Source organism: Jaculus jaculus, chromosome 1, assembly GCF_020740685.1.
Source record: "Jaculus jaculus isolate mJacJac1 chromosome 1, mJacJac1.mat.Y.cur, whole genome shotgun sequence".
In the NCBI taxonomy this organism is placed as follows: Eukaryota; Metazoa; Chordata; class Mammalia; order Rodentia; family Dipodidae; genus Jaculus; species Jaculus jaculus.
In genome coordinates this window covers 164,776,619-164,801,802 of record NC_059102.1, presented here as the reverse complement: position 1 = coordinate 164,801,802, position 25,184 = coordinate 164,776,619, and the positions used below count along the sequence as shown (strand labels likewise).

Sequence of the window (25,184 nt, the reverse complement as noted above, 5' to 3'; positions counted from 1 at the left end):
ACAGCAAGCCCTAGAGAATCTCCTGTCTCTGCCTTGTTAGGATTTCAAGCACCAACCACCATGCCTGGCATTGTATATGGGTGCTGGGAGTCTGAACTCTGGTCTGCATGCTTTTGCTTCTGAAGAAAAACGAGCTTCCTTTCCAGCCAGGGTCTCCAGTTTCTAGTAAGCACTGTCAGGGGTAGGTACCAGTATTTTCCTATCCAGCACTAACAACACAGATTTTAGTTTGGCTTGTTTATTTGTTTCTTTATTTGGTTTCTGAGAGAAGGTCTCACTATGTGCATGCTGACCTTCAACTTGCTATGTGTCCCAGGCTGAGCTGCACCTCACAATCCTCCTGCCTCAGCATCTCAAATACTGGAATTAGATATGAAACACCATGCCTGGCTATAACATAGACTTTAAGGAAAAGACATGCATTTACCAGACAGAATAGATAGATAATTGGCTTAATTGTTATATTGGCATATATTTCCCCTTGCTATCTAAGCGAGTTTGCTGTATGATCAACTGATGCCACAGTGCCAGAGTATTGTATTTTCCACAAAGTTATTTTGGGAAATATTTTGTGCTTTGTTAACAGCATTGCACCAGGCAAGATGTTGTTTGAGCTTTATTTGACCTTAAAAAAATCTGTCAAGAGGATATGTAATCCGACAGCTTGTTCTAGAAGATTTCCACTGGTCAGATCGCTTTTCCCCTCAGTGACAGGCTGGCTGACAACCGCCCCTGCGTGAGGCTGCATCTTTACAGGATTTGCTGAACCCGCAGTTGCACTTCGTGTCATCAGTTGCTGCTTTAGTAATAACAAAGCCAAGAGTGTTAATTTTTATTATTGCAAAGGCTTATTCACCTTTCAAATATTTTGACTAGATGTAGGTGGCCTTGACTTTAGCAAATCAACCGAGAAGAAAAAAATTCAATATATACTAGATGTCTAGTTTCAAATACATTTCCCTCTAAGGATCCGGTCCCTCTTAGGACACGAATAAAATTCAATTACGTGTATTTGTATCTCTCTCTCTCTCTTGTTTTTTGTTGTTGTTTATCAAGGTAGGGTTTCACTCTAGCCCAGGCTAACCTGGAATTCACTACATAGTCTCAGGATGGCTTCAAATTCACAACGATCCTCCTACCTCTGCCTCCGGAGTGCTGGGATTAAAGGTTTGTGCCACCACGCCCGCCTACTGTGTCTCATTTTTAATACCTCATTTTATCCCCTATAGAATCACAGCCAAGCTATCTCCTGGCTTTTCTTTCCCTGTCAGCTCAGCTCCCCCAGTCTTCTTGCAAAGTATATTTTCTCTATCTCAGAACCTTTAGGGATGAAAAGGCAACCTTAATATCCAAGATGGACCCCTCTTCAGGAGCAAAAAAAAACATGGCAAAACTATGAAGCTGATTCTGTGGCTGCATTGCCAAGTGATTGGAATGAGTTTTTCATTCTATAGAGCATCTTTCTCCACCTACCAAACGCAGGACCGTGCCATCTCTACCCCATGATGAGGCGACATTACGACACTTGCAGACAAATTCACAAAGCCCCTTACAGAGTGGGCCTCCTCTACATGGAGGTTTTTCTCTTGTCTTTGGAGTCACAGGAGGGGACGTATCAGACGAAAGACGTAGACTGTGGAATTTATGAGAAAGATCTTTCCAGCTAATATACAATATGCGGACTAAAAAGCGTTCACACAATGATCCACGAAAGAATCCCAATGGCCAGGACAGGCAGGCTGCAGCGGTGTTCGCGTTGGGGCGCTTGGCCACGCCCCTTACGTCAGGTTTTCCCCAAGGGCGCGCCCCACCCGTCAGGCGGGTTTTGCCCTTACTTCCCTGCTGGGGCGCAGAGGAACAGTTCTTGCGCCTGCGCGCTGCGTCGCTGCGCGCCTCCGCGGCCCTCGCCCACCACCGCCGCGCGTTCAGGGACCGTGGGTGCGCATGCGCGCTCGCGCTCCCTCCTTCCCACTGCGCTGGGCTGAGTCAGTCCGTCGGAGTCTGTCTTCCGAGCAGGAGGCGGTGAAGGGACTTCGCAGAGGCAGCTGCTGGATTTTCTTTCTTTTTCCTGTCCTGTTTCCCCGCTCCCACTCTCCCGCCCCACGTCTCTCTTCACCCCTGTCCCGCCCTCGCACGCGCAGCCATGGCGGACTCGTCAGCGGCCACCCAGTCCCCGTCGGTCTCCTCGTCGTCCTCCGGGGCCGAGCCGTCCGCGCCCAGCGGCGGCGGGAGCCCGGGTGCCTGCCCCGCCCTGGGGGCGAAGAGCTGCGGCTCCTCGTGTGTGGGTGAGGCGCGCGGGGTGCACCGCCCTGGGGGAGCGAGGGCCAGGGGGTCCCGGGGCGGGCGGGAGGACGGTCCCCCCACCCCAGCGCTGGCGGCTTCGGGCCCCGGGACCGACCTCTGGAAAATGGGCAAAGGGGGAGGGGAGCGCAAGGTCGTGGCGGTGGTGAGGAAATAACGGGGTGTCAGGAAGACAGGCTGGAGGCGGGGAGGGAGTGGAGAGTGGGCGTAGACGCCGAGACCCGACAGGTGGGAAGGGACGGCAGCCCACGGTGGGAGCGGCTGGGTGGGATGAAAGGGAGAATGGCTCCACGCCCCGCACGGCTTGCGTTCCGAGAGGCCCGAGAGCCCTCTGTTGAACCGGGGTGATTTAGCGGAGGATTAGCGAGCTCGCGAGGATTGTGACAGGTGGATCGTAGCAGAAAGGATTCCATAAGGATTTTGAGGGGTGGTGGTGGAAGGGTTGCATTGCAGGTTTGCAGACAGGTATTGACATAAAACGAGGTGCTTGTAAATTTACTGCGGGGGGGGGGGGAATGTGAGTGAGTGTGTGTGTGTTTGCCCATGCGAAAGATGAGGAAGTTTAATGGAATTATGGTAGCCTGTTTACTGGTTTCGGCTAGACATTTGAGTGCCCGATTTTTCTGAAGCTCTGAGGTAGAGGGAGGCGTGATGAGAATAGAATAGCTCAGGAATATTTGGGAGGGAGCTGTGATGGTCCAAGATGGATACTTGGCTGCATCTGCCGCATCACCGGCTTTTCACTGTCGCAGCATGGGGGTGGGGATTCGCTATCAGTTGCTATATTCTAGAAGATAATAAATAGTCGTGTCAAGCCATCTGCATGTTTTGATACCATGTTTTCTATGGGCTCTTATGGGTAGTATAACAAAAGAGTGTTTACTGAAGAAAAGGGGAAGGGGGATAAATTCAGACAAAGCAGTAGCTGGTTGAAGCCCTTCTCCTCCCCTCACTGTGAAAGACTAGGAGGGACGCTGCAGGCCTCCTTTAGTTTCTATTGTATACACGTCTGCCTGCTGGTGGGAGCTGGCTGGCAGGCTCCCCTCATGCAGAGATCTGCAGTGCAGATGCCTTCTTCAGAAAAAATATGCAGCATGGGCAGGTGGTGATTCTTAAAGGAACTGAGTCTTAAAGAAGAAAAAAAAAATGTTTCGTCAAAGGAACGATTTTGAGAGATTTTTAAAAAATGATTTATTGTCCCCATTGGCACATTTCTTGGGTTGGCTATTCTGACAAACATAATATTATCAATCTTAGATCTTAGCATTAAATATAGCTCTGTTTTTATAACAGTAGAGTTCCATCTGTCTGAGACCTTTGGTGCTCTGTTGGGTTTTTCAGTGTGATTATGTATGGCCATTTGGGTAGAAACAATTATCAGGTATACAGGAATGAGACAGCAGATTTGAACCCTGCTTCTGTTTGAACCATTAGCATTTCTCCTCCAGATGAATAGCAGCTTTCAATAACTTAGCAACTTGGTTCCTTGGCTTTAATCACATCACTACTTTCTCTGTGGATGGCCTTTTTATATGTACCTTTTGCTTACTCTTTGCAAATTCCTGATACAGATCTAAGTTTCAGCAGTTGGCCTTTGTGCTCAAGATGTTAAATTTTGAGGAGTCATTCTAGTTAGGCCGGGAATAAGATTTAATCTACACACATAACTAACTGGTGAAATCCATTTGAGAATCAATTTTTTTGTTGTGTAGGGTTTCACTGTAGCCCAGGCTGACCTGAAACTCACTCTGTACTTCAGGCTAGCATTGAACTCATGGCAATCCTGCTACCTCAGCCTCCTGAGTGCTGGGGTTATTGGAGTGAGCTACCATGTCTGGTTGAGAATCAGGTTTGTTTTTTTTTAATTTGAGAGTAACAGAGAGAATGGGCGCACCAGGGTCTCTAGCTACTGCAGATAAACTCCAGATGCATGTGCCACCTTCCACATCTGGCTTAAGTGGGTCCTGGGGAGTTGAGCCTCAAACTGGGGTCTTTAGGCTTCACAGGCAAGTGCTTAACCACTAAACCATCTCTCCAGCCCAAGAATCAACTTTTCTGAGACAAGTATTCCCTTTGTAGCCCAGGCTGGCCTGGAACTAAAGGTGTGTCTGCCTCAGCCTCCCAAGTGCTGAGATTATAGGCATATACTACTACACCTAGCAAGAATAAACATTTTTTAAAAAAATTTCTTTAGTAAACTGATGTAAAGGATTGGCTCCCTGGGCTGGAAAGGTGACTCATTGGCTAAAGGCATTTGCTTGCAATGCCTACCAGCTGGGGTTCAGATCCCCATTATTTCCGTATCTATCTAGGTGAGGTGTAAAAAGTGGTGCATATGTCTAGTATTCATTTGCAGTATAACACAAACACACACACATAAAATTTAAAACAATTTTTTTTTGTGGTGCAGGGGTTTCAAGGTAGGGTCTCACCCTAGCTCAGGCTGATCTGGAATTTACTGTGTAATCTCTGGGTGGCCTTGAACTCAAGGAGATCCTCCTACCTCTGCCTCCTGAGTCCTGGGATTAAAGGTGTGTGCCACCACGCCTGGCTGGTTTTTTTGTTTTTTGAGATAGGGTCTTGCTCTAGCTCAGGCTGACTTAGAATTCACTATGTAGTCTCAGGGTGGCCTTGAACTCACAGCAATCCAACCTCTGCCTCCAGAGTGCTGGGATTAAATTAGGCATGTGCCATGAGGCCTGGCTCAGACCTCACTCTTTAACTCAGTATTGCAGTCTGGCCTCCAATTTATAACATTCCTCCTGCCTCAACCAAGAGCTCAGATTGCAGACTTGAGCCACCATTTCTGGTTACATTGCTTTTTTTAAAAAAAAAAATTATATTTTTTTATTAACAACTTCCATGATTATAAAAAATATCCCATGGTAATACCCTCCCTCTCCCCACTTACCCCTTTGAAACTCCACTGTCCATCATACCCCCTCCCTATCTCAGTCAGTCTCTTTTTTACTTTTGATGTCTTGATCTTTTCCTCCTCTTATGATGGTCTTGTATAGGTAGTGTCAGGCACTGTGAGGCCATGGATATCCAGGCCATTTTGTGTCTGGAGGGAGCATGTTATATGGAGTCCTGCCCTTCCTTTGGCACATTGCTTATTTTTTACAGCCCCCTCTAATGGTAGTGGAACAGATGCTGAAATAAAGTTTTTCCAAACTGTGGAATTTATATTCTGGATTGGTCTTCTAAATACATGGGCTTGCATTATACTTTCCTAATAATTCCTCAGTATTCACCCATTGAAAATTTTATTTATTTACTTAAATGTTTTTTCCCCCCCAAGGTAGGGTCTTGCTCTAGCCCAGGCTGACCTGGAATTCACTATGTAGTCTCAGTGTGGCCTTGAATTCATGGTGATCATCCTCCCTCTGCCTCCCAGGTGCTGGGGTTAAAGGTGTGCACCACCACACCTGGCCTAAGTAATTTTCTTGTTTTTTTTAATTTTAGAGAGAGAGACAAGAGAGAATTGGCACTACAGGGCCTCAGTCACTGAGATTGAACTCCAGATGCTTGTGCCACCTAGTGGACATGGCGACCTTGTGCTTGCCTCACTTTTGTGTGTCTGGCTTACATGGGACTTGGAGAGTAGAACATGGATCCTTAGGCTTCTCAGGCAAGTGCCTCAACTGCTAAGCCATCTCTGTAGCCCTTACTTATTTACTCATTTGTATATGTGTGAGACAGATGCACCAGGGTATCTCGCCACTGTAAGAACATACCAGACACGTGTCACTTTTTGTGTCCAGCTTTACATGGGTGATGGTGCATTGAACCCAGGTCAGCAGGTTATTTATTTATTTATCCCAAGCAGAGAGAGATAAAAGAGACAGAATTACTGTGCCAGGACTTCCAGCCACTACAAACGAATTTCAGACACGTGTGCCTCTTTGTGTGTCTGGCTTTACATAGGTACTGGGGAGTCAAACCCTGAGTGGTTGGGTTTTGTAGGCAAGCACCTTAACTGCTGAGCCATCTCCCCAGCCCCTTACACATATTTTGCTAATTTTTAGTACAGAGATAATATTTCCTATATCAGTCATTGTTGATACTTGGTGATTTTTGTTTTGTGGTGCTAGATGTAAAACCCAGTGTTTCATGGATGCTAGGCAAGCACAGTAACACTATGACACACTCATAGCCTACTATTGACAATTAGAACAGTATCTGTCTGAAATTACTGCACAAGTACTTAGTTTTTGTTGAATGAATCACCCAATTTATGAGCTAGAAAATAAATTAATGGATATCCTATCTTAAACTCTTACACATTGTAGATGTATTGATATTTTCTAAAAAGCATTATTACTATTTTGGTGGGCCCAGTGCAAGGTCCTTATTTGTCAGGTCTCTACTTGAATATAAAAGTTTATTTTTAAAAGCTGTGTGTGGTGGCATATGCCTTTTTTTAAAAAAATTTTTAAATATATTTTTTAATTAATTATTTATTTATTTGAGAGCGACAGACAGAGAGAGAAAGACAGATAGAGGGAGAGAGAGAGAATGGGCGCACCAAGGTTTCTAGCCGCTGCAAACGAACTCCAGATGCGTGTGCCCCCTTTTGCATTTGGCTAACGTGGGACCTGGGGAACTGAGCCTCGAACCGGGGTCCTTAGGCTTCACAGGCAAGCGCTTAACCGCTAAGCCATCTCTCCAGCCCGCATATGCCTTTAATCCCAGCACTTGGGAGGCAGAGGTAGGAGGATTGCTGTGAGATCAAGGCCACCCTGAGACTACATAGTGAATTTCAGGTCAGCCTAAGCTACAGTGAGACACTACCACAGGTGGGGACGGGGGGGGGGGGTCTATTTTAGCCAGGCATGGTGGCACACATCTTTAATCCCAGCACCCAGGAGGAGACTTGCTGTGAGGTATCTTGTATGATTCCATGATGAAACCCATTATTTTGTATTCCAACCTAAAAAAATTAATTAATCAAGAAAGAAGGGGGCCCCCTGGAGAGATGGTTTAGTGGTTAAGAAGCATGCCTGCACAGCCTAAGGACCCAGGTTTGATTCTCCAGTTCCCATGTAAGCCAGATGCACATGGCGGCATATGCGTTGGGAGTTCGTTTGCAGTGGCTACAGGCCCTGGCACATCCATTCTCTCTCTCTCTCTCTCCCCCTCTCCTTCTCCCTCTCCCCCTCCCCCTCCCTCTCCCTCTCTCTGTTTCTAATAAATAAATAAAAATAGATCTTTAAAAAAGAAAGAAAGAAAGAAAGAAGAGAGTCTATCTCAAGGTACTGCAGTGAAGTTGGGCATGGTGCCTGTCATTCCAGTATTTTAGAGGCAGACATAGGAGGATTGTCAAACCAGGGTTACACAGACAGGTTCTTCAAAAAAACAAACAAAAAACCCACTATACTGTAGTGAATTTGCCATTTTACTGCAATGCTTCCCATATGTTTTCCTCTCACAGAGGAAATGTCTCAAGTTTGACATGATGAAAATTAGATGAAGTTTGTTACTCAGAAATTTAATTCAGGCCTGGAGAGATGACTTATCAGTTAAGGTGCATGCCTGTGAAGCCTAAGGACCCAGGTTCGATTCTCCAGATCCCACATAAGCCAGATACACATGATGGCGCATGTGTCTGGAGTTCCATTTCAGTGGCTAGGGGCCCTAGTGCGCCCTTCTCCCTTTGAGATAGGTAGGTAGGTAGGTAGGTAGGTAGGTAGGTAGGAAGGAAGGAAGGAAGGAAGGAAGGAAGGAAGGAAGGAAGGAAGGAAGGAAGGAAGGAAGGAAGTTTGTATGTATGTAATGTATGTGTACAGATGTGTGTGCCCCATGTGCACATGTGTGGAGGCCAGAGGAGAACATCAAGTGTCCTCTTATCATTCATCTATGTTTCCTGAAGTCTCTTACTGAATCTGGGGTTGCCACATTTTTTTTTCAGTAAGGCTGGCTGACCAGTGAACCTTAGTAGATTTTCTGACCTCTGTTCCCCAAATGTGCATGGCCACACCCTGCTGTATGTGGGTACTGACTTGATTATTTATTTTTTTTTTAAATGTTTTTTTTTGGTTCATTTTTTATTTATTTATTTGAGAGCGACAGACAGAGAGAAAGACAGAGGGAGAGAGAGAGAATGGGCGCGCCAGGGCTTTCAGCCACTGCAAACGAACTCCAGACGCGTGCGCCCCCTTGTGCATCTGGCTAACGTGGGACCTGGGGAACCGAGCCTCGAACCGGGGTCCTTAGCCTTCACAGGCAAGCGCTTAACCACTAAGCCATCTCTCCAGCCCTGACTTGATTATTTTTGTTGCTCAGAAAGAAAAGGTTTCTTTCAGTGTTTTCTGTTAAGTTCATAAGTTAATTAACCACTCTGATCAGATTAAACAACTAGTCTACATATATTAAATAGGTATACCTTAAGCCTAATGTGAAACCTCTGAATTGTCTATGATGTTACTGGTAAGAGTTTTCAGTGTTGTTACTTACTTTCTTTTTTTTGTTTTGTTTTTTGTGTTTTTGAGGTAGGGTCTCACTCTAGCCCAGGCTGACCTGGAATTCACTATGTAGTCTCAGGGTGGCCTCGAACTCACGGTGATCCTCCTACCTCTGCCTCCCAAGTGCTGGGATTAAAGGCGTGCACCACCATGCCCAGCCCTTTCTTGATGTAAGGTCTCACTCTAGCTCAGGCTGACCTGTAATTCACTATGTAGTCTCAAGGTGGCCTCAAACTCTGCAATTCTCCTACCTCTGCTTCCCAAGTGCTCGATTTCAGGCATGCACCACCACACCCAGCTAGTGTTGTAATTTTTCTGTGAGTGTTGTTATTTTGATTGGTTTATTTATATGTATATGTGTTGAAATGCACACACATGCCATGCATGCACCATTTTGCATCGGGCTTTCTGAAGATGCCTAGAGGCCTTGCAAGCAAGCATCTTTAACCATTGAGCAATTTCCCTAGCCCCTATTCACTTTTTTTTGCATTGCTAAAGATTGAATCTTTGTTGAGTTTCAGGGTTTTAGAGATGGTTATAAAATGAATAAATGAATATTTTTTTTTTTATTCTTCTGTGAAAAAATTATGTTAGCCCTGATAAATAAACCACTATCTAGGAAGGGATATGATGGAGAATGGAGTTTCAAAGGGGAAGGTAGGGGGAGGGAGGGTATTACCATGGGATTTTTTTATAATCATGGAAGTTATTTTTAAAAAATTGGAAAGAAAAAAATCACCCATCTAATCCTATGCTTCTATCAAGCACTTGTAAGTGAAGTTTGGTAATGAGGGAGTTAGGGCATGTCATCAAGGGAAAAGAGAAAGTTAAACCTAGCAGTTTTGTTTGAGCCAAGAATATTTGTTCCAAAATTTATACATATTCTAATTTTGAGCAGAATTACAAAGGTTCCAAATAAGTTTTGTAGTGTTAGTGATTAAATATACACAGTTTATATGTGTACTTTATTTGTTTGATTTGGTTTTTCGTGGTAAGGTCTCACTCTAACCCAGGCTGACCTGGAATTCACTTTGTAGTCTCAGGGTGCCCTCAAACTCAAGGTGATCCTCCTACCTCTGCCTCTTATGATTAAAGTCATGCGCCTCTGAGTTCAAGGCCAGTTTTGAAATGACATAGTGAATTCCAGGTTAGCCTGGATTAGAGCGAGCAAGACCCTACCTTGAAAAATCAGAAAGAGAGGAAGGAACCGGGCAAGGTGGTGCATGCCTTTAATCCCAGCACTCGGGAGGCATAGGTAGGAGGATCGCTGTGAGTTCGAGGCCACCCTGAGACTACATAGTGAATTCCAGGTCAGCCTGGGCTAGAGTGAGACCCTATCTCAAAAAAAAAACCCAAAAAACAAACAAAGAGAAGGGAGGGAGGGAAGAATGAATGAATGAAAGAAGGAAGGAAGGAAGACAATTACTGAAAGTTTTAGACTGGACATAATGTCAATACCTATAATTCCAGCACTTGGGAGATAGATGCAGGAGAATCAAGAGTTCAAAGTCAGTTTGAGCTGACTTTTTTTTTTGAAGGCCTAGAAAGATGGGTCAGTAGTTAAAGGTGTTTGCTTGAAAGTCTCCTGGCCTGAGTTCAATTCCCTGTCACCAACGTAAAGCTAGAAGCAAAGTGGCATAGGTGTCTGTCATCCCAATGGACACACAACAGTGGGAGCCAGGAGATTCTGGAAGCTCAAGGCCCTACTAGACAAGTGCATACTGCACACACAGTAACAAAAGATATCCTGTCTCAAAAAGAAGAGGCAAGGAGAGAATAGCCACATACATCATGTGCATCAACACATACGTACACATAGAGATTTTTTAATTATCAAATTAAAGTTCATATAATGAACTAATTCAGAAAGGCCGAGGTTGTACCTTGAATGAAGCTCCATGGTTGAGCTTTAGCATAGCATGTGTAAGGCCCTAGGTTCAATCCCTAGTACTGCAAAAAATAAAATTAGGAGTTTCCCAGACAATGGACTTTACTTTTATATTATATTTACAACAGTCTAATTTTAGAGGTATGTTGTATCATAAGATGTAAATGTTTGGAAAGAAATGTATCTGCCAGATAAGTTTACTTATAATCACTGTTTCTCATGATTGCATCATTGAAGTCAGCTTTGTGATACTGAAACCTCAAAGAAAAACTCTACTACATAGGGTTTCTAGTCCTATTTACATTGTAGGAGAAGCTAGTTATCTGCTGGTGGCCCATCTTGTGATAGTATTTATTTTAATTCAAAGAACTATTCTTACCTGTTTTCTCAAGTCATCTGACTTACTACTTCCTGTAAATACATGTTTAGCTTATCAGGAGGGGGTCATGTGAGCTTTTTTTGATATGTTCCTCCCTGGCAGATTGCCCTTCTGGATATATGGAAGAGTATTCTAGAAAAAAATGTTTAAGCCTGGGTATGGTGGCACACACCTTTAATCCCAGCACTTGGGAGGCAGAGGTAGGAGGATCACTATGAGTTCAAGCCCAATGTGAGAGTACAGAGTGAATTTCAGGTCAGACTGGGCTAGAGTGAAACCCTACTTTGAAAAAAAAAAAGTTTAAGCAAAATTACTACAGAGCCACTTTTTGTCCTGTTATTTAAAAGCATTTCAACAGTGAGCATTGTCTTCATTTTACATATGAAGTAGAAATACTTGATGATGATTTTTGTGGTACTAGAAATTGAACCTAGGGCAAAGCCACATAATAGGCAAGTATTCTACCATTGAGCTAAATCCTCAGCCAACCTTTTTTTTTTTTCTTCCCAACGTAGTGTCTCACTCTGACTTAGGCTAACCTGGAATTAACTATGTAGTCTCAGGGTGGCCTCGAACTCATGGTGATCCTCTTACCTCTGCCTCCCAAGTGCTGAGATTAAAGGCATGCACCACCATACCCAGCTTTTTTAAAAAAAAGATTTATTTTTACTTATTATTTATTAGAGACAAAGAGGGAGAGAGAAAGAGCCAGAACGGGTGTGCCAGGGCCTCTAGCCACTGCAAATGAACTCCAGGCGCACGTGCTACCATGTGTATCTGGCTTATGTGGGACCTGGAGAATCGAACCTAGGCTTCCCAGACATGCACCTTAACTGCTAAGCCATCTCTCCAGCCCCAACTTTTTGTTGTTGTTCTTGTTTTGGTTTTTTGAGGTAGGGTCTTACTCTAGCTCAGCCTCAGCCAAGCTGGCCTCAAACTCATGGCAGTCCTCCTGCCTCAGCCTCCAGTGCTAGGATTATAGGCATAAGCTACCACTCAACACTCCCAGCCCTCTTTTTACATTATTTTGATACAGGGTCTCATTGAGTTGCCTAGGCTGGCCTCATACTAACTGTGTACCTTAACTCAAGCAGGCTGTGAATTGTGATTCTCTAGCTTCAGCCTCAACTAACTGAGATTACAGGTGTGCCATCCCAACCAGGGCTGGCTGAGTTTTGTATCTTAACATTTGAGTGTTGACTTATGGTTCAAGTTTTGTCTCTATAGTAACTTCATTCAAAACGGCTCCTGGCTAGGTATGTGGGAGATAGAAAGATAAGACATAGCTGCCCTCTTGGAGGCTATATTCAATAAAAGAAAGATTTGTACTGTGTTTATCTGTAAGTCAGATAACACAACTGTCCCCCCTCCGTTTTTTGTTTGTTTTGTTTTTTAAACAATTTGGGATTTAGGCCCAGAGAGATTAAGCAATGTGCTCAAAGGTTTGTGATGGTGAAGTTGATAGTGGTGTTAGAACCAAGGGATTTAAGGCACAGTCTGTTCTCTTTCAAATATACCTAGCTCCTGTTTAGAATTTGAAGTAACTTGTGATAAAAGTGGTTCAGTCAAGCTGGGCGTGCAGCATGGCAGCACATGCTTTTAATCCCAGCACTTGGGAGACAGATGTAGGAGGACTGCCTTGAGTTTGAGGCCACCCTGAGACTACATAGTGAATTCCAGGTCAGCCTGAGCTAGAGCAAGACCCTACCTTGAAAAAGTCAAAATAAAAATAAATTTAAAAGGTGGTTCGGGGCTGGAAAGATGGCTTAGCAGTTAAACGCTTGCCTGTGAAGCCTAAGGACCCCAGTTCAAGGCTCGATTCCCTAGGACCCATGTTAGCCATATGCACAAGGGGGCACATGCATCTGGAGTTTGTTTGCAGTGGCTGGAGGTGCTGGCGTGCCCATTCTCTCTCCCTCTGTTTCTTTCTCTATCACTTTCAAATAAATAAACATGACAAAAAAATTTAAAAAAAGAAAAAGTGGTTCAGTCGTCCCTTAAATATAGTGATCAGTTTAAATTAAAAATTTATTTTATTTTATTTATTTATTAGAGAGAGGGAGGGGAGAATGAGTATGGACATGCCAGGGCCTTCATCTGCTCTAAAGGAACTTCAGACACATGTCATGTGGTGCATCTGGCTTACGTGGGTCCTTTGGCTCTGCAGGCAAGTGCCTAAACCACTAAGCCATCTCTCCAGCCATTTATTTATTGGGGGAGGGTCAGATAGAGAATGGGCATGCCAAGTTCTCTAGCCACTGTAAATGAACTCCAGACACATATGCCACCTTGTGCATCTGGCTTTATGTGACTACTGGCAAATCAAACATGGCTTCTGGGCTGGAGAGATGGTTTAGTGGTTAAGGTGCCTACTTAAGAAGCCTAAAGACCCAGGTTCAGTTCCCTAGAACCACATGGAGTTTGCTCATTTCTCCCCTCAAATAAATAAATAAATAATAAAATATTTTTAAAAATCTGTGCCAGGCGTGGTGGTGCACACCTTTAATCCCAGCACTCGGGAGGCAGAGATAGGAGGATCGCTGTGAGTTCGAGGCCACCCTGAGACTACATAGTGAATTCCAAGTCAGCCTGAGTTAGAGCAAGACCCTAAAACCAACCCCCCCCCAAAAAAAAATCTGGGTCCTTTGACTTTGCTGGCAAGCACCATAACTGCTAAGCCATCTTTCTAGCCCCCAAAGCCATGTTTGTTTTTTTGAGGTAGGGTCTCACTCTAGCCCAGGCTAACTTGGAATTCACTATGTTGTCTCAGGCTGACTCAGAACTCACTGTGATCCTTGTTCTTTGTCCCAAGTGTTGGGATTAAGGCATGCACCACCAAACCCTGCTAGTTGCATAGTTTCTTTTCTTTTCTTTTCTTTTTTCGAGGTAGGACCTCACTCTAGCTCAGGCTGACCTGGAATTTACTGTGTAGTCTCAGAGTGGCCTCAAACAATCCTACCTCTGCCTCCCAAGTACTGGGATTAAAGGCGTGCGCCACCACGCCTGGCTTGGTTGCATAGTTCCTAAGGTAGGATCCTTTTTGCTCCATTGCTGTACAGAAACTTTGGAACATGTTAACTAGTTATTATGTTTCCCATATATTTTTTTAATTTTTATTAGCATTTTCCATGATTATAAAAAATATCCCATGTTAATTCCCCCCACACTTTCTCCTTTGAAATTCCATTCTCCATCATATTACCTCCCCATCACAATCATTGTACTTACATATATACAGTATCAACCTATTAAGTACCCTCCTCCCTTCCTTTCTCTTCCCTTTATGTCTCCTTTTTAACTTACTGGCCTCTGCTACTAAGTATTTTCATTTTTTAAAATTGTTCTATATTTTATTTTATTTTTAATTTTTATTAACATTTTCCATAATTATAAAAAAAATCCCATGGTAATTCCCTCCCTCCCCACCCCCCCACTTTCCCCTTTGAAATTCCATTCTCCATCATATTACCTCCCATTACAATCATTGTACTTACATATATACAATATCAACCTATTAAGTATCCTCCTCCCTTCCTTTCTCTTCCCTTTATGTCTCCTTTTTAACTTACTGGCCTCTGCTACCAAGTATTTTCCTTCTCACGCAGAAGTCCAATCATCTGTAGCTAGGATCCACATATGAGAGAGAACATGTGGCGCTTGGTTTTCTGGGCCTGGGTTACCTCACTTAGTATAATCCTTTCCAGGTCCACCCATTTGTCTGCAAATTTCATAACTTCATTTTTCTTTACCGCTGAGTAGAACTCCATTGTATAAATGTGCCACATCTTCATTATCCACTCATCAGTTGAGGGACATCTAGGCTGGTTCCATTTCCCAGCTATTAGAAATTGAGCAGCAATAAACATGGTAGAGCACGTACTTCTAAGGAAATGAGATGAGTCCTTAGGATATATGCCTAGGAGTGCCATAGCTGGGTCAATCTTTAGCTGTTTTAGGAACCTCCACACTGATTTCCACAATGGCTGGACCAGATTGCATTCCCACCAGCAGTGTAGAAGGGATCCTCTTTTTCCACATCCCTGCCAACATTTATGATCATTTGTTTTCATGATGGTGGCCAATCTGACAGGAGTGAGATGGAATCTCAATGTAGTTTTAATCTGCATTTCCCTGATGACTAGTGACGTAGAACATTTTTTTAGTGCTTATATGCCATTCGTATTTCTTCCTTTGAGAATGCTCTATTTAGCTCCATAGCCCATTTTTTGATTGGCTTGTTTGATTCCTTATTATTTAACTTTTTGAGTTCTTTGTATATCCTTGCTACTAAGTATTTTCCTTCTCACGCAGAAGCCCAGTCATCTGTAGCTAGGATCCACATATGAGAGAGAACATGTGGCGCTTGGCTTTCTGGGCCTGGGTTACCTCACTTAGTATAATCCTTTCCAGGTCCATCCATTTTTCTGCAAATTTCATAACTTCATTTTTCTTTATTGCTGAGTAGAACTCCATTGTATAAATGTGCCACATCTTCATTATCCACTCATCAGTTGAGGGACATATAGGCTGGTTCCATTTCCCATGGTTCCCATATTTAAAAAAAATTTTTTTTGTTTATTTTTATTTATTTATTTGATAGTGACAGAGAGAGAAAGAGGCAGATAGGGAGAGAAGAGAGAGAATGGGCACGACAGGGCCTCCAGCCACTGCAAATGAACTCCAGATGCATGTGCTCCCTTGTGCATCTGGCTAATGTGGGTCCTGGGGAACTGAGCCTCGAACCAGAGTCCTTAGGCTTCACAGGCAAGTGCTTAACCGCTAAGCCATCTCTCCAGCCCTGTTTCCCATATTTTTAAATCCAGTGATCACTTTGGCATTATCCCTCATCCATTCCTTGAATGATGGACTTATCCCCTCTTTGAAATGCCTTTTCTTTTTATCTTATTTTTTAAAATTTATTTTTATTAGATGTGGACATACTTAGTATGTAAACAACACATCCTTTCCCTCGTCCTTGTCCCTTTTCTGAAGAGGCCCTCCTTGCTGGGGATTCAGGTCATTTCCGTGGGGATTGTAGGTATGCATTGTAGGGACAGCAGTCAGTTATAGGGGAGAGGCAGTGTCTCTGTGCATAATGTCCCAACTTGTGGCTCTGACAATCTTTCCATCCTCTCTTCTGCAAAATTCCCTGAGGCATGTTGGGTTCATTTTAAGTCTATTTCAGTGATAGGCTCTTAGGCGTCTTGAAATGCCTTTTCATTTGTCTTCAGTGACACCTCTCCCTCCTCTAATCTCCTTTTCTTGATTTTATATTTTTTATTTTCCAGTTAAAAATTATTTTTATTCTTACTTTTTTTGTTTTTTTGAGGTAGGGTCTCACTGTAGCTCAGGCTGACCTGGAATTCACCATGTAGTCTCAGAGTGGTCTCATTCATGGCGATCCTTCTACCTCTGCCTCCTGAGTGCTGGGATTAAAGGTATACACCACCATGCCCAGTTTATTTTTCAATTTTTTTATTATTTTTTTTGTTAAAACTTCCATGATTATAAACAATATTCCATGGTAGTGCCTTCCCTCTCCCCACTTTCCCCTTTGAAACAACATTCTCCATCATATCCCCTCCTTCTCTCAATCAGTCTCTCTTTTATTTTGATGTCATGATCTTGTCCTCCTATTATGATGGTCTAGTATAGGTATTGTCAGGCACTGTGAGGTAATGGATATCCAGGGGATATCCAGGCCATTTTGTGTCTGGAGAAGCACATTGTAAGGAGTCCTACCCTTCCTTTGGCCACCTCTTCCGCAATAGACCCTGAGCCTTGGAAGGTGTGATAGAGATATTGTAGTACTGAGCACTCCTGTCACTTCTTCCCATGATGCCTTCTGAGTCATCCCAAGGTCACTGCCATCTAAAAAGAGAAGGTTCTCTTCCAAAACTGAGAGTAGCATTAATATATGGGTATAAACATTAAGAGAAGTGCTGCCGGGTGTGGTGGCGCATGCCTTTAATCCCAGCACTAGGGAGGCAGAGGTAGGAGGATTGCCGTGAGTTCTAGGCCACCCTGAGACTCCATAGTGAATTCCAGGTCAGCCTGGGCTAGAGTGAGACCCTACCTTGAAAAAATAAAAAATAAAAATAAAAAGAGAAGTGCTTACTGGGCAGCTTGATGAGCATAGTATATACATTTAGCCAGACGGCAGCAGACATTACACCCCTAGAGCTCATGACTACCCCTGTTTTAAGTTTCCAGTATCAGGGGTGTGTTCCCTCCCATGGAGGGGCCTCCAGTCCAGTTAGAGGGCAGTTGGTTTTCCCCATAACAGACTATTGCACCTGTTGGCTCATTTGGCCTGGCTGGCCAGATATAAGGCTTGCAATGTCCACTGTTGAATATCTTCATTGTTTACTTTTCAACTTCTTGATCTCACCCTAGCCCAGACTGACCTGGAACTTACTCTGGCCTCACATTCCTGGCAATCATCCTACCTCAGCCTCCTGAGTACTGGTATTTTAATATGTGAGCCACTATGCCCTGCTTTTTATGTTTTGGGCTTTTTGTTGTTTGGTTGGCCTGTCCTTTGTTTTTTGTTTTTTTTTTTAACTTTATTTTTACTTTATTTACTTGAGAGTGAGAAAGAGGGAAAGAGACAGAGAGAGGGAGAGAGAATGGGCATGCCAGGGCCTTCAACCACTGCAAATGAACTCCAAACGCATATTCCCCTTTGTGCATCTGGCTTATGTGGGTCCTGGAACTGGCATCCTTTGGCTTTACAGGCAGATGTCTTATCTGCTATGCCATCTCTCCAGCCCCCTTTGTTTGTTTTAATTTGGATACAATTCATATAACTTACAAATATAAAGCTAACTTTTTTTTACATAGGGCTTTTATTTGCCAGCATCCAGGCTGGCAAGGAGGGAACTTTAAGAGAAGGGGAGCTTAAGGGAAGGAAGGTATAACTCTTTTTTTTTTTTTTTTTTTTTTTTTTTTTGAGGTAGGGTTTCACACGAGCTCAGGCTGACCTGGAATTCACTATGTAGTCTCAGTGTGGCCTTGAACTCATGGCGATTCTCCCACCTCTGCTTCCCAAGTGCTGGGATTAAAGGCGTGCGCCACCATACCTGGCCAGGTTGGTTTTTTTTTTATGTGAACCCCATGGTTGGACAGGTGGTCTAGTGAGTCCAGTCTTGATGTCAGGTGTATATGGAGTCAAGATTTCTGGAAAAGGGCAATCTTTCCATAAATCTTAGTTCTCTAGAAAGAACCTTATCAGAAGGTCGTGGAAAGACTCTGTAAGAGGGCAGAGATAGGAAAGGCCAGAGCCTTCTGACCTATAGTAAAATGAAATGATTTAGATTTCCCCTACAGGTCCAAGGAGAATTCCCTGTTTAGTCAAGAGAAAGCTATTCATTTTGGGGTCCTGTTATCCTAAGGTGTCTAGCCAGTTTCTGTCTCCTATTCTTCTATATCATCTCAGTCAGATCATCTGCCCAATCCTACCATCCTGAGATGTATATGATCCTTACCTGAAAGCTAACTAGCCTCGGCTGTATAGGAGTTCAGGCCATCCTAGGCTATAATTTTTTTTTAGTGTAAATACATGCTTATTTATAAAATAATCATAATGAATGGCATTTAATTTCATGGATATGCAAAAACTTACTTAACTGGTCCCTAAACACTAGACTATTATTAAGTTTCCTTCAAAAAGGCATACTGGCTGGGCGTGGTGGTGCACGCCTTTAATCCAGCACTTGGGAGGCAGAGGTAGGAGGATTGCTGTGAGTTCGAGGCCACCCTGAGACTCCATAGTGAATTCCAGGTCAGCCTGGGCTAGAGTAAGACCTTACCTCGGAAAAAAAAAAAAAAAGGCATACTGATAAGCCAGTTGCAATGGCACACCAGGGCCTCCTGCTACTATAAACAAACTCCAGATTCATGTGCCACTTTGTGCATTTGGTTTTTGTACGTGCTGGGGAATAGACCCCTAGCCATCAGGTTTTGCAAGCAAGCACATTTAACTGCTAAGCCATTTCTCCACCCCTCATTTCTACTTTAAAAATATATATGGGGGGCAGGAGAGATGGCTCAGTGTCTTGGTTCAGTGGTTAAGGCACTTGCTTGCAAGGCCTAAGGACCTGAGTTTGATTCCCCAGTACCCATGTAAATCCAAATGCACAAGGTGGTGCATGGCAGTGGCTAGAAGCCCTGGCAACCTATTCTCTCTCTGCCTCTTTCTGTCAAGTAAATAAAATTTAAATATCTATCTGTCTGTCTGTCTGTCTATCTAGTACTTGTGTGTGTGTGTGAATGGGCACACTAGGGTCTCCTGCTTCTGCAAACAAATGCCTGTCTGCCTTTATGTGAGCAATATCTACAGACTTTTTTCCTCCTACTGTCTCCTTTTCTCTGTAAACATGCTTGCATTATTTCCATTCCTAAAAATACTCTCAGACCGGAGAGATAGCTTAGTGGTTAAGGCATTTGCCTGTGAAGCCAAAAGACCTAGGTTCATTTCCCCAGGACCCACGTAAGCCAGATGCACAAGGGGCACTTGCATCTGGAGTTAGTTTGCAGTGGCTAGAGACCCTGGCATGCCCATTTTCTTTCTGTCTGTCTCTCTCCTTTATCTGCTTACAAATAAATAAATAACCTCTCAACTCTGCCTCTGATAGAACTGCTGCCTAGTGTTTATTCTGTCCCCTCTTTCATAGTTGAGTGTGTGCGTGTGTGCATGTGTACGTCCCATGCACACTAATACAGAGGCCAGGGGAAGACACAGGGTGTTCTCTATCCCTCTTTCACCTTATTTCCTTGAAACAGTCTCTCACTGAACATGGAGCTGCTGATTTTTAGTTAGACTGGCTGACCAGTGAGCTCCTTTGATTCTCTTATCTCTTATTAGGTGTGTGCAGCTATGCCCAGGCTTTTTCGTGGGTGCTGGGGATTGAATTTAGGTTCTCATGTTTGCATAGTTGGCACTCTTATCTCCTAAACCATCTCCCCAGCCCTATGCTCCATTTTTTTTCTTATCAATGTTTGTTGCAGTCAGGTTCACATTGCTGATAAAAATTACCCAACCAAGAGCAGCTTGTGGGGGAAAAAAAAAAGAGGTATATTTTGCTTATAGGCTTGAGGGGGGAAGCTCCACGATGGCAGGGGAAAACGATGTCATGAACAGAGGGTGGACATCACCCCCTGACCAACATAAGGTGGACCATAGCAACAGGAGAGTGTGCCAAACACTGGCAAGGGGAAACTGACTGTAACACCCATAAGTCCACCCCAACAATACACTCCTTCCAGGAGGCATTAATTCCCAAATCTCCATGAACTGGGAACCTAGCATTCAGAACACCTAAGTTTATGGGGAGCACCTGGATCAAACTACCACATTCCACCTCTGGCCCCCAGAAACTATTAACCATCCATGATGTAAAATGCAATGCATTTAGTCCAACTTTCAAAGTCCCCATAGTTTTCATCAATTCCAATGATGTTCATACATCCCCATAGTCCAAGATCTTTTAACTGAGCCATAATAGCAAAAAAAAAAAAAAAAAAAAAAAATCCCCCCAAACCTATAATGGCACAGAATAAACATTCACACTGCAAAAGATGGCATTGGGCATAGCAAAGAAACATTCAGCCAATACAAGATTTAAAATAACCAGGGCAAACATCAAACTCCACAGCTTCAAGTCCAACATCTCCAGCCAGTGACAAATCTCCAAATCCAATAATTATAACCAGCAACAAGTCTCTGGCATTACAATTCCTCCTCTCCAGGTAGGCTACTCACAGTCCTGGAAAACTTCATCAGAGCCGGCAGCTTTCCTTAGCAGCCATCTCATGGACCCATCTCCACTGGGTCTACACTGCACTCCACGGTTCATCCTCATGGCTCCACTGGATCGCCAAGCAGGCATCCAGCAAACCTGCTTCACACTACCCATAGCCGTTTCCAAAACACAAAACCGCGTTGCAAACTCAGTGACATGCTCTGTTGCAGCCAGATTCACATTACTGGTAAAAATCACCCAACCAAGAGCAGCTTGTGGGAAAAATGGGATTTATTTTGTCTTACAGACTCAAGGGGAAGCTCCACGATGGCAGGGGAAAACGATGACATGAGCAGAGGGTGGATATCACCCCCTGACCCACATAAGGTGGACAATAGCAACAGGAGAGTGTGCCAAACACTGGCATGGGAAAACTGGCTGTAACACCAATAAGCCCGCCCCCAACAACATACTCCCTCCAGGAAGAATTAATTCCCAAATCTCCATCAGCTGGGAACCTAGCATTCAGAACATCTAAGTTTATGGGGGACACCTGAATCAAACCACCACACACTCTTTCCTGCATTTTTATACTCCATGATACCAGGTAGAGTGCCAATTTGTTAATCCAGGGGGAATAAAGCAGACTTTGAAGAACAGGACGCTCCTTGAGCACTCAGGCCCCTTCAAGAGAGTCTACATTCTTTCCGTTGCCCCAGTGCAGGTCAGCTGGCCCAATCTCAATAGTTGTAATCTCTCAAACAATTTGCAGGTTCACAGGCAGCAGTTTAGGCCCAAAGATTTCATTTTTTCTGTGCCATATCCCTCTGCTCATACCAGTTTATTTCTATGCAAAGCAGCTCTGCACAACTTCTCAGGACACGGGCATTACAGCAGTCTTCCCACACAGACTGCTAGCCCAGTCCAGGCAAAGCTCTTTCTCACCCTCATAAGCCAAACCTCACAGTCCATATAGTTCCTACTACATTCAGGCCTTCCAACTCTGACCAGAATAGTCCATCAAGCTGTACTTACAGCATTGCAAGGTGTCTCTAAGGCCAAGGTTTCAAATTCTTCCACATTTCTCTTGAAAATCAGCTCCAAAAGGCCAAAGCCACACAGTTTTGGGTGTCTGATAGCAGAGCCGCTCTCGGTACACTTTACTGTTACAGTCAGGTTCGCATTGCTGGTGGAAATCACCCAACCAAGAGCAGCTTGTGAGAAAAGGAGGTTTATTTTGTTTTGTAGATGAGCTGATATTCCAGAAGCCTACCACAGCTTCCAGCATTTTTACTTGAGTTCTGGGAATCCAAACTCAGATATTCATACTTTCCTACAGGCATTTTATCCACTGAGCTATGTTTATGGCTCCTGTACTTTGCTTTTTTTATATTTAGCATATAAGCTCTCCCCCCCCTCTCTCCCTCTCCCTCTCTCTCTCTCTCTCTCTCTCTCTCTCTATATATATATATATATATATATATAATATTTTTTTTTCAAAAATACACATATTTGTTTCTTGTTTTTCTTTTTTTGAGGCAGGGTCTCGCTCTAGCTCAGGCTGACCTGGAATTCACTATGTGGTCTCAGGGTGGCCTTGAACTCTCAGTGATCCTCCTACTTCTGCCTCCCAAGTGCTGGGATTAAGGGCGTGCACCACCATGCCTGGCTTGTTTCTTTCTTTTTTGAGGGAAAGCAAGGTCTCAGCTATGTTGCTCTTGCTGGTCTCAGTGAGTTTAGTTAATCCTCCCATCTCAACCTCTTAAAAAACTGAGCTGTAGACAGGCACCACTACATGAGGTATTGTACCTCATTCTTTTTCATGACAGCAAATTAATTGTTTAGATGTCATTTTTTAAGAAGTCTTCTATTGGTGATCATTTAGATTATTTCTAGTACTTAAAACCTTTGCTATGCAAATATGTCTACAGGATGGATCACAAGAAGTATTAACTGCTGAGTTAAAAGAGTAGATTGGGCTGGAGAGAAGGCTCAGTAATTGCCCATGAAGACTAAAGACCCAGGTTCAATTCCCCAGTACCCACATAGGCCAGATGCACAAGGTGGCACATGTATCTGGAGTTCATTTGCAGTGGCTAGAGGCCCTAGTGTTCCCATTCTCTCTCTCTTTTAAATAAACAAAAATGAAGTAATTTTTAAAAAATGTTTATGGGAGGCTGGAGAGAAAGCTTAGCAGTTAAGGCATTTGCTTGCAAAGCCAAAGGATCTGGGTTTGATTCCCAATACCCACGTAAGCCAGATGCACAAAGTGGCATATGCATCTGGAGTTAGTTTGCAGTGGTTGAAGGCCCTACTGTGCCCATTCTCTCTGTCTCTTTTTTTCCTCTCTCTCTCAAATAAATAAATAATTGATTAAAAGTGTGATTATATGAAAAAGTATGTTTATGGGACTGGAGAGATGGCTTAGCAGTCAAGGCATTTGCCTGCAAAGCCAAAGGATCTGGGTTCAATTCCCCAATACTCATGTAAGCCAGATGCACAAGATGGCACATATATCTGGAGTTCGTTTGCAGTGGCTGGAGGCCCTGCTGCACCCATTCTCTGTCTTTCTGCCTCTTTCTCTCAAATTAATAAGAAGTGATTTTTAAAAAAGTATATTTATGGGCCTGGAGAAATGGCTTATTGGTTAAGGCACTTTCCTGCAAAAACCAACGACCGGGGCTTGATCCCCAGTACCCAGGTAAAGCCAGATGCAGTGGCACATGCATCGGGAGTTTGTTTGCTGGAGGCCCTGCTGTGCCCATTCTCTCTCTCTCTCTCCTTGCAAATAAATAAAAAATATTTTTTAAAAAAATTTTAATTGGTCGTGGTAGTGCACACCTTTAATCTCAGCACTTGGGAGATTGAGGTAGGAGGATCTTGCTGTGAGAGACCAGCCTGGACTAGAGCAAGATCCTACCTTGAAAAACCAAAATAAATAAATGCATAAATACAAAAGAGTATGTTTATGGAGTAGAAATAAAGAAGAGGTTATGTGTGTGTTAAATTTGGATCTATGTTGACAGTTAGAGAAGTGTTACAGTTTTCAAAGATTACTTTTCTAAGTATTAAGGGTCAAACATTATATATTTGCCAACTAAATATGTTTAAGTGCTCTTATTATTACTGACAGTACTTCAAAATGCAGTTGAAAGAGATGGGAACAAATGTTAGTGCTTAGAGCCCCACTCTCCCTTTCCCAGCCAGCAGCAGAGGAGCATGGTCTATGCCAGCCTGGCTATTGTAAAGTGACAATGTTTATCTAAAAAAGATTGAATTTGATGAACTTTTAGAAGTGCATCTTGGAAATGAAATGAGGTCTCACTAACAGGTGAGTGATTTGAAAATAGAGATTTGAGTTTTGCCGTTTGCTGACATGCCCCATGTCCAAAACAAAGAAAAGATAAAAAAGTAAAAGCTAAAATTCCTGTATGAGGTTGTCACATTTTCATGCTGTATATTTTCTTGCAGATTCCTTTGTTTCTTCCTCTTCCTCTCAACCTGTATCTCTATTTTCGACCTCACAAGGCAAGTCTGTACTTTTTTTGCATATTAACAAAAGAAAAATGTTGAGAAAGAGGCTGTAACTGGGGATATGAGGCCCAAATCTTCTATTGTCCCCATATCTCTTAAAATGACAAGTAATGACAAACCAGTCCTTTCTACTTAGCACTTCCCAATAGGCTCCTATAAAAGTAAAACAAGATAGAATGAAGCTAGATGGACTATTTACCATAGCATAAGCCTTAGGGGTAGTTTTGACTATGTAAAAATTAAAAACTTGAAGGCTGTGCATAGCTTATCTGTTAAAGGCACTTGAAAGCCTGTCATCCTAGGTTCAGCTCCCCAGTATCCACATAAAGCCAGGCACAAAAAGTGACACATCTGTCTGGCATCCATTTATAGCAGCAGGAAGCCCTCCTGCACACACACACAAATTAAATATTTTTTTTTAAAAATTAAAAACTTCACTCAGGCGGCAGAGGTAGGAGGATTGCTGTGAATTCGAGGCCACCCTGAAACTACATAGTGAATTCCAGGTCAGCCTGGGCTAGAGTGAGACCCTACCTCAAAAAAATTAACTTGGCTGCAGAGTTCAGACACCCCTTTTCAATCCCAGAGCTTCCCTCACCTATTGACTTGCATTTATGTAGCTGATGTAGAATGTGGTGGCTTTAGAAAAACAATATGAACATTTGCTTCTACTGACCTAAAAGACAACAGCCTGGATACAGTGCTATTTTTGTTTGTTTGTTTGTTTGTTTTTGTTGTTGTTTTAAAGTATTTATTTATTTGAGAGAGAGAGACATACAGAGAAAGAGGCCGACAGAGAGGGAGTATGGACATGCCAGGGCCTCCTGTCACTGCAGATAAACGCCGGACATGTAGGCCACATGGTGTATCTGGCT

General features: G+C 43.4%; 1 protein-coding gene across 1 annotated transcript in view; it reads left to right on the top strand.

Annotated features, from left to right (window-relative positions):
• The first annotated feature begins 1,934 nt into the window (after positions 1-1,934).
• The window catches only part of Rtn3 (reticulon 3), a 78,922-nt gene continuing 55,672 nt past the window's right edge, over positions 1,935-25,184 (top strand). Inside the window, exon 1 of the mRNA XM_004656578.2 lies at positions 1,935-2,285. Coding sequence (XP_004656635.1) covers positions 2,144-2,285 — 142 coding nt within the window. The 5' untranslated portion in view covers positions 1,935-2,143. The remainder of the gene's footprint in view (positions 2,286-25,184) is intronic.